Raw genomic sequence first — 9,737 nt, 5'->3', positions numbered from 1 at the left:
CTGCAGTGGTGATTTTCTTGCCAGTCCAAGTAGTGTCAACTACATTGTAAGAACTTGGTCCCAATCCAGCTCTGGCATAAAATGGCATAGCTTCGTGGATTTCAATGGGGCATATGCCCGCTTATCCCAGGAAGAATTTGGTGCTTTCTCCCTAAAATTCACTCCATTGTGGAAAATCCCTCCACAACTGAAGCTTGACCCCCTAAATCTCTGACTCTTCCCTGCTGTAACACAAGAAACAATCTCCACCACGGTTCAATGGTCTACTCACTTGAAACATTTCCTGGAACCAGTGTGTGGTTGGTTCTTCCTCCAGCAAAGTCTTCATTAGCTTGCCAAGGGCTTTCAAGGACTCTACGTACAGTGACTGAAACCAGAAGAGAAGGAGTGAGGCTCAGCACAGATAATGTGTGTTGGGGCTGGGGAAAGCTAACCATAACCTTGCCAGGGAGGCCATGTGTGACTGCCATCACCCAGTGCCTGCTGGGCAGAAATACAGTGGATGGTGCCTGCGGAGAATTGTTGTCACGTACCTGTATAGGCAGAGCATCCTTTACTGTCTCACCTTCCTCTTTCATCATCTTCTCCAAGGGAGGGAGGGGAAACAAACTTTTCAAACACTGATCAAGGAGCTCACAGTTTTCTTCCAAGATCAAAGATGGTTTGAGTTTGCTGGCAGAAGAAAGAGAGAGAGAAAAGTCATGCATTAGACTCAGTACCACTTCCAAGTAAAAGAAATGGGTCCAATGACTGGAGATTGTCCCAATCTAATACCCCACATGCAAACAACACTTCACTTTGCAGCTGAGCACCTCTTTGCACCTCTATTAAGTATTGGCTCATCGAGAAGTAAAGCTAAAGCTTCAAGTCCCCTTTTTAACAAAACCCACAAGCTTCCTTCCCCCTGCCAGCTAGCCAGACAACTCCCTCCCCATCTGAACTCTCCTGCATTGGACTGCATGCCCCACAACCTCCAAGTTTGTGTCTTTCAAGCACAAACCTCCAAATGGACACATTCAAACGCTCAAGAACTAAAGTTCTGCTGGTGAGCAGCATGTGAGCCAAACCCGGCAGGCATCAGACTGCTCCCAACCTGACACTCATGAATTAGCAAAGAGGATGATGTCACAGTGCCAGGAAATATGGCAGAAAATAGCCTACCTCAGATGTCCAATGGCAAGAATTGCCTTGTAGCAAACTGGACTTGAAAGGCAGAGAGGCCTTCCTCTCACACCCTGAAACAGGGCCATATGCCAGACCTGTAATAAACAGACACTGTGCTCGGCAGGCTCTCTCCCTCAGAAATGGACCATAGGGCCATCTGCAGGCTATACAGAAAGATAACTCCCCAGACACAAGCCATTCCTGCCACTTACAGCCCACAATAGGTCGGCATCCCTGCCAAGCTCAGAGTGGACCCAGCAGCATTCTGGGTGCCATGTAGGTAGCTTATGAGACTGCAGTGGTACAGTCACAGCCAATGGATAAAACAACATCTACCTGGAAACCCAGTCTTATGACATTACAACAAACTCCTTTGTACTTCAGTCCTCAAAGCTCCTCATCACTCACCAGCATGTAGCCAAGGAGCTCCAGTTTGTAAGAGAATTCGAACTTCTGGGAGTCTCTGGTCTCCAAAATGGCACAGCTAATCTCCATGACATTCTGGATGAAGGTTAATTTTAGGTACATGTCCTACATAATCCAGAAGGAGAAACAAGAGGATGTGGATGAGAAACAGAGAGAAGAACCAGAGTCCAGAAGATAAAGATCAGGAATTAAATCTAGCCTCAGCCCTGATCTACACTAAGACTTTAGGTCGAATTTAGCAGCGTTAAATCGATGTAAACCTGCACCCGTCCACACAATGAAGCCCTTTATTTCGACTTAAAGGGCTCTTAAAATCGATTTCCTTACTCCACCCCTGACAAGTGGATTAGCGCTTAAATCGACCTTGCCGGCTCGAATTTGGGGTACTGTGGACACAATTCGATGGTATTGGCCTCCGGGAGCTATCCCAGAGTGCTCCATTGTGACCGCTCTGGACAGCACTCTCAACTCAGATGCACTGGCCAGGTAGACAGGAAAAGAACCGCGAACTTTTGAATCTCATTTCCTGTTTGGCCAGCGTGGCAAGCTGCAGGTGACCATGCAGAGCTCATCAGCACAGGTGACCATGATGGAGTCCCAGAATCGCAAAAGAGCTCCAGCATGGACCGAACGGGAGGTACGGGATCTGATCGCTGTTTGGGGAGAGGAATCCGTGCTATCAGAACTCAGTTCCAGTTTTCGAAATGCCAAAACCTTTGTCAAAATCTCCCAGGGCATGAAGGACAGAGGCCATAACAGGGACCCGAAGCAGTGCCGTGTGAAACTGAAGGAGCTGAGGCAAGCCTACCAGAAAACCAGAGAGGCGAACGGCCGCTCCGGGTCAGAGCCCCAAACATGCCGCTTCTATGATGAGCTGCATGCCATTTTAGGGGGTTCAGCCACCACTACCCCAGCCGTGTTGTTTGACTCCTTCAATGGAGATGGAGGCAATACGGAAGCAGGTTTTGGGGATGAAGAAGATGATGATGATGATGAGGGGGAGGGGGAGGGATAGCTCAGTGGTTTGAGCATTGGCCTGCTAAATCCAGGGTTGTGAGTTCAATCCTTGAGGGGGCCATTTAGGGACCTGGGGCAAAAATTGGGGATTGGTCCTGCTTTGAGCAGGGGGTTGGACTAGATGACCTCCTGAGGTCCCTTCCAACCCTGATATTCTATGATTCTATGAACAGAAAAGGCAGGAGGGAAGATTCCCATTTCTTATATGGGGGGAGGGATAGCTCAGTGGTTTGAGCATTGGCCTGCTAAACCCAGGGTTGTGAGTTCAATACTTGAGGGGGCCATTTAGGGATCTGGGGCAAAAATTGGGGATTGGTCCTGCTTTGAGCAGGGGTTGGACTAGATGACCTCCTGAGGTCCCTTCCAACCCTGATATTCTATGATTCTATGATGATGAGGTTGTAGATAGCTCACAGCAAGCAAGCGGAGAAACCGGTTTTCCCGACAGCCAGGAACTGTTTCTCACCCTGGACCTGGAGCCAGTACCCCCCGAACTCACCCAAGGCTGCCTCCTGGACCCAGCAGGCGGAGAAGGGACCTCTGGTGAGTGTACCTTTTAAAATACTATACATGGTTTAAAAGCAAGCATGTGAAAGGATTACTTTGCCCTGGCATTCGCGGTTCTCCTAGATGTACTCCTAAAGCCTTTGCAAAAGGTTTCTGGGGAGGGCAGCCTTATTGCGTCCTTCATGGTAGGACACTTTACCACTCCAGGCCAGTAATACGTACTCGGGAATCATTGTAGAACAAAGCATTGCAGTTTATGTTTGCTGGCATTCAAACAACATCCGTTCTTTATCTCTCTGTGTTATCCTCAGGAGAGTGAGATATAATTCATGGTCACCTGGTTGAAATAGAGTGTTTTTCTTCAGGGGACACTCAGAGGAGCCCATTCCTGCTGGCCTGTTTGCCTGTGGCTAAACAGAAATGTTCCCCGCTGTTAGCCACAGGGAGGGGGGAAGGTTGAGGAGGTAGCCACGCGGTGGGGGGAGGCAAAATGCGACCTTGTAACGAAAGCACATGTGCTATGTATGTAATGTTAACAGCAAGGATTACCCTGAAAGAGTGTAGCCACTGTTTTATAAAATGTGTCTTTTTAAATACCGCTGTCCCTTTTTTTTTTCTCCACCAGCTGCATGTGTTTCAATGATCACAGGATCTTCTCCTTCCCAGAGGCTAGTGAAGCTTAGAAAGAAAAAAAAAACGCACTCGCTATGAAATGTTCTCCGAGCTCATGCTGTCCTCCCACACTGACAGAGCACAGACGAATGCGTGGAGGCAAAAAATGTCAGAGTGCAGGAAAGCACAAAATGACCAGGAAGAGAGGTGGCGGGCTGAAGAGAGTAAGTGGCGGGCTGAAGAGAGGGCTGAAGCTCAAATGTGGCGGCAGCGTGATGAGAGGAGGCAGGATTCAATGCTGAGGCTGCTGGAGGACCAAACCAGTATGCTCCAGTGTATGGTTGAGCTGCAGCAAAGGAAGCTGGAGCACAGACTGCCACTACAGCCCCTATGTAACCAACCGCCCTCCTCCCCAAGTTCCATAGCCTCCACACCCAGACGCCCAAGAACGCGGTGGGGGGGCCTCCGGCCAACCAGCCACTCCACCACAGAGGATTGCCCAAAAAAAAGAAGGCTGTCATTCAATAAATTTTAAAGTTGTAAACTTTTAAAGTGCTGTGCTTAAAGTGCTGTGTGGCATTTTCCTTCCCTCCTCCATCACCCCTCCTGGGCTACCTTGGTAGTCATCCCCCTATTTGTGTGATGAATGAATAAAGAATTCATGAATGTGAAGCAACAATGACTTTATTGCCTCTACAAGCGGTGATTGAAGGGAGGAGGGGCGGGTGGTTAGCTTACAGGGAAGTAGAGTGAACCAAGGGGCGGGGGGTTTCATCAAGGAGAAACAAACAGAACTTTCACACTGTAGCCTGGCCAGTCATGAAACTGGTTTTCAAAGCTTCTCTGATGCATACCGCGCCCTCCTGTGCTCTTCTAACCGCCCTGGTGTCTGGCTGCGCATAACCAGCAGCCAGGCGATTTGTCTCAACCTCCCACCCCACCATAAACGTCTCCCTCTTACTCTCACAGATATTGTGGAGCACACAGCAAGCAGTAATAACAGTGGGAATATTGGTTTTGCTGAGGTCTAAGCGAGTCAGTAAACTGCGCCAGCGCGCCTTTAAACGTCCAAATGCACATTCTACCACCATTCTGCACTTGCTCAGCTTGTAGTTGAACAGCTCCTGACTACTGTCCAGGCTGCCTGTGTACGGCTTCATGAGCCATGGCATTAAGGGGTAGGCTGGGTCCCCAAGGATAACTATAGGCATTTCAACATCCCCAACAGTTATTTTCTGGTCTGGGAATAAAGTCCCTTCCTGCAGCTTTTGAAACAGACCAGAGTTCCTGAAGATGCGAGCGTCATGCACCTTTCCCGGCCATCCCACGTTGATGTTGGTGAAACGTCCCTTGTGATCCACCAGAGCTTGCAGCACTATCGAAAAGTACCCCTTGCGGTTTATGTACTCGGCGGCTTGGTGCTCCGGTGCCAAGATAGGGATATGGGTTCCGTCTATGGCCCCACCACAGTTAGGGAATCCCATTGCAGCAAAGCCATCCACTATGACCTGCACATTTCCCAGGGTCACTACCCTTGATATCAGCAGATCTTTGATTGCGTGGGCTACTTGCATCACAGCAGCCCCCACAGTAGATTTGCCCACTCCAAATTGATTCCCAACTGACCGGTAGCTGTCTGGCGTTGCAAGCTTCCACAGGGCTATCGCCACTCGCTTCTCAACTGTGAGGGCTGCTCTCATCTTGGTATTCATGCGCTTCAGGGCAGGGGAAAGCAAGTCACAAAGTTCCATGAAAGTGCCCTTACGCATGCGAAAGTTTCGCAGCCACTGGGAATCGTCCCAGACCTGCAACACTATGCAGTCCCACCAGTCTGTGCTTGTTTCCCGAGCCCAGAATCGGCGTTCCACAGCATGAACCTGCCCCATTAGCACCATGATGCATGCATTGGCAGGGCCCATGCTTTCAGAGAAATCTGTGTCCATGTCCTGATCACTCACGTGACCACGCTGACGTCGCCTCCTCGCCCGGTATCGCTTTGCCAGGTTCCAGTGCTGCATATACTGCTGGATAATGAGTGTGGTGTTTAATGTGCTCCTAATTGCCAAAGTGAGCTGAGCGGCCTCCATGCTTGCCTTGGTATGGCGTCCGCACAGAAAAAAGGCGCGGAATGATTGTCTGCCGTTGCTCTGACGGAGGCAGGGGCGACTGACGACACGGCTTACAGGGCTGGCTTCAGGGAGCTAAAATCAACAAAGGGGGTGTCTTTTCATCAAGGAGTATTTCAGGCAGGACTTCACGGAGGGTTCCAATAAGAAATGGTGCACCTAAGTTATCGTTCTTATTGGAACAAGGAGGTTAGCCTGGCCTCTGATTGATACATGGCTAGATTTACCTCGCTGCACCTTCTCTGTGAGTGACTGCAGTGTGACCTAGAGGAATGAGTCCCCTAGACAGGGGAGGGGGGGAAGCAAATGAGTACAAAACAAATCTGGTCTATTTCTTGTTTTGATCCACTCCATCTATCTTTTACATCTTTGGCTGGCAGCAGATGGTGCAGAAGGACTGCATGCCATCCACATCTCATGGCTGCTCGGCAGAAGATGGTACAGTAAAACTGCTAGCCATCCTCATCTCTTGCCTGCCTGGCAGAAGATGGTAGAATACGACTGCTAGCAATCCTCATCTCTTGCCTGCCTGGCAGAAGATGGTACAGTACGACTGCTAGCAATCCGTATCGCCTGCCTGCTCACCATAAGACGGTTCAATAGGACTGACTGCAGGACTAAAGAGAATGACCTGGTCAAGTCACTCCAAATTTAGTCCCTGCGCCCATGTCTGTCCAGGCGCTCCCGGCCAACGTGGCCAGGAGCACCTTGGACATGACAATGAGGGTTACCAGTGCTATTGCACCGTCTGCTGCCACAAGGGCTGCTACTGTGTAGCCAAGCCATACCACGTCTGCCAGCACCCAGGAGACATAGGGTGAGCGGGCTCCATGCTTGCCGTGGTATGGCGTCTGCACAGGTAACTCAGGAAAAAAGGCGCGAAACGATTGTCTGCCCTTGCTTTCACGGAGGGAGGGAGGGAACGGGGGCCTGACGATATGTACCCAGAACCACCCGCGACACTGTTTTAGCCCCATCAGGCATTGGGATCTCAACCCAGAATTCCAATGGGCAGCGGAGACTGCGGGAACTGTGGGATAGCTACCCACAGTGCAACACTCTGGAAGTTGACTCTAGACTCGGTACTGTGGAAGCGCTCCGCCGAGTTAATGTACTTAATGCACTTAGAGCATTTTCTGTGGGGACACGCACACTCGAATATATAAAACCGATTTCTAAAAAAACGACTTCTATAAATTCGACCTTATTCCGTAGTGTAGACATACCCTCAGGAGAGGAGAGAGGTGTCCCAGAAGGCAGAGGACTCCGGCTCTGCACCCACCTCAGAAGAAGAGAAAACCCAGGTTCATGAAAGAAATCCAGGGCCACTTACACCAGAGCAGCCAGGACTCCTGCTTGATGTAGCAAGGAAATCAAGCTCTGAGCAATTTAAACAAGCAACTTGGGTATAGAAAAGGCAAAGATCTGTGGGCAGATTATTTAGAATTTACCTTGTTTGTAACAGCGATGCCCAGCACCTGAAAAACAAAATGCAAAACAGCTATTAGCAATGTCTATAGTCCCACATAACACACATCCTCAAAATGGCCTGGCTGGCGAATATGGAGCAGAAAGAAATCATGATTGTTAAATCTTCCAAAAGGCAGGAAATATATCCAGAGGGGGTGTTTTGCAGAGGTCAAGATCAGGGGCCATCCTACGGAATATTTGCATTTGTGAACTCCTGGAAGATATCTGTTTGGTTCAACTTTTTTGACAATGGCTAAATGAGAGACTCACTTAGACAGGGCAGAATTGAATGGCAAAGTGACATGGCGATTTTGCACGGAGAGGAGAGTCAGTACCAGCAGTCAGACACCTAGGGAACAGAAATAATGAGCACACAGACAAACGAGACAACAGAGAAGAGGTAAGGGAAGTAGTGAGTCCAAGAAACAGAGTGACAGCAAAGAAACTAAATACAAGTTAGCACCATTCTCTCTTGGCTAGCAAAAGATAGAGCTAGATACACATACATATTAGGGGAGTTAGAGTGTTATTCTGAATAGCCTGAGTGTGGCTGCATCTGAATTACTGTGTAGCTGTGGGTCGACAGAATTTCAGAAGAATATAGAAAAACTAGAGAAAATACAAAGAAGAGCAACAAAAATGAAACAACATGTGACCGCTCATGCTCCATCCATTACAGTTTTAAATTTCAGTTATGTGACAAATTATTGCTCAAAGGAGAGTTTTAGAAAATACAAGCCCTCTCTCTGTAAACTCAGAGGCAATGCTATAACTTCAGGGTAATGCCCCTCACAGTTGTCACACAAAAGCTCTTACCTGATAACTGGTTCTGTAATGGTGAAGGACGTCCCCTGTGATGTCTGCCTCTACTCAGGATAGAAGCTGCTCTTTTGGAGCATGGACAGCCACGTTGCTGTATGTCAGCATCAGGGTGCTGCGAGTCTTGCCTCTTGTCCCATGGTGGTAGTCCTAGACAATTGGAAACGTCACTAGGGACAATGTCACTTCAGATTCATTTGGCCTTGGAATTCTGATCCGCTGCTGACCAAGAAATTGCTCACAGCAGCAATATCAGCTCGCACTTGCAAAATTCTTTTCAGCCAAAGATCTCAAACCACTTGCAAAAAGGTATTTAAGCAATATAATAACTGTGTGAGGTAGGGAGATTAGTATCTCCATCATTCCCACTGGGTAGCTCTGACACAGAGAGCCGAAAAGGCTGAACCGACAGCAGTGAAGTACACAGGAGCTTAGTCACTGACACTGGTGGGTACAAGATCAGGTGCTAAATGTTTTGCCTAAGGCTGCACAGTGAGTAAATGGCAGAGCCAGCAATCGAAGCCAGGAGGCCTAGTCTCCTGCTCTATCCTCTAGATCAGTGGTGTTCAACCAGGGGGACTTGTGTACCCCTGAGGGTCTGCAGAGGTCTTCCAGGGGGTATATCAACTCATCTAGATATTTGCCTAGTTTTACAGCAAACTGCAAAGAAAGCAATTGCAAATTTACTAACTCAAATTTCATACAATGGCTTCTTTAGACTACTCTATATACTGCCCACTGAAATGCAGGTGCAATATTTCTATTCCAGTTGATTTATTTTCTAATTCTAGGGTAAAAATGGGAAAATAAGCAGCCTTTTTTCAGGAATAATGTGCTATGACAATTTTATGCCTGATTTTGTAAGCAAGTAGTTTTTAAGTGAGGTGAAATTTGGGGTACACAAGACAAATCAGACTCCTGAAAGGGGGACAGTAATCTGGAAAGGTTGAGAACCACTGCTCTAAATCAGAGGTTCCCTAATTGTCATCCGTAGACCACTGGTGGTTTACCTAAAGCGGGTTGGTTAGCCACATGTCGCTTGCAACACCTCCTCATTTCCGGGTACTAACCTGGAATAAAAAACAGCTACAAATACCTTCAAAGCTTTTCCATGCAAGCGACTGATGTAGCTCCCACACATTGTGCTTGGGACGGGCGCTCAAGCCATGAGACAGACGATAATCATTTGGGAACCCCTAAGCTCCAGATTGTGCTCCTCTCTGCTTAACTGCAGGCATCACGTAGAACGTGTACATTGGGGGACAATGCTAGCTGAGCAGAGCCGACACTACCATGGGGCTGCTGCCCCTGCTTTAGAGGAAGAGGAAGTTTGAGAGAACCCCCTGGCTCCTTTACCTTCAGGCGGCCGATGAACCCAGAAATCTTAACCTTACTCACTGCAGCCCCCAACTCCTGAAGTGCATTCAAGGTGAGGTCCAAGTGGCTCTCAGCACAGACTGTGAGGATGGAAATGACTCCCTGTCACCCAAGAAAAATACGGGTTAGGATCGAACCAGGTTTTCTGATAGATCCCACGAGTGCACTCCTTTCACCTGAAGTGGCGTAAAGTGAAAATCAGGCCTGAGACACATGGGG

The 9,737-nt window shown here is 48.5% G+C and overlaps 2 protein-coding genes across 24 annotated transcripts in view; one reads left to right on the top strand and one right to left on the bottom strand.

The window, feature by feature from the left end:
- LOC125628911 (gametocyte-specific factor 1-like) overlaps nucleotides 1-9,737 on the top strand; it is a 328,021-nt gene that overhangs the window by 165,011 nt on the left and 153,273 nt on the right. The window lies entirely within an intron of this gene.
- Nucleotides 1-9,737, bottom strand: part of LOC142069644 (maestro heat-like repeat-containing protein family member 2B) — a 33,442-nt gene that overhangs the window by 11,988 nt on the left and 11,717 nt on the right. For 21 of the 23 annotated variants that reach the window (XM_075121509.1, XM_075121501.1, XM_075121514.1 and 18 more), the window contains 8 exons: nucleotides 9,152-9,620; nucleotides 8,139-8,291; nucleotides 7,304-7,330; nucleotides 7,079-7,134; nucleotides 1,573-1,695; nucleotides 1,162-1,259; nucleotides 534-672; nucleotides 272-367 (listed from right to left, as the gene is read on the bottom strand). In XM_075121509.1, the coding sequence (XP_074977610.1) occupies nucleotides 272-367; nucleotides 534-672; nucleotides 1,162-1,259; nucleotides 1,573-1,695; nucleotides 7,079-7,134; nucleotides 7,304-7,330; nucleotides 8,139-8,291; nucleotides 9,152-9,197 (738 nt within the window). In that variant the 5' untranslated portion in view covers nucleotides 9,198-9,620. The remainder of the gene's footprint in view (nucleotides 1-271; nucleotides 368-533; nucleotides 673-1,161; nucleotides 1,260-1,572; nucleotides 1,696-7,078; nucleotides 7,135-7,303; nucleotides 7,331-8,138; nucleotides 8,292-9,151; nucleotides 9,621-9,737) is intronic. The other 2 variants (XM_075121522.1, XM_075121520.1) reach the window with 1 other exon arrangement.

The sequence above is a fragment of the Caretta caretta genome, chromosome 20 (assembly GCF_965140235.1).
Source record: "Caretta caretta isolate rCarCar2 chromosome 20, rCarCar1.hap1, whole genome shotgun sequence".
NCBI lineage: Eukaryota > Metazoa > Chordata > Testudines > Cheloniidae > Caretta > Caretta caretta.
This window is presented reverse-complemented; position numbering and strand designations above follow the sequence as displayed.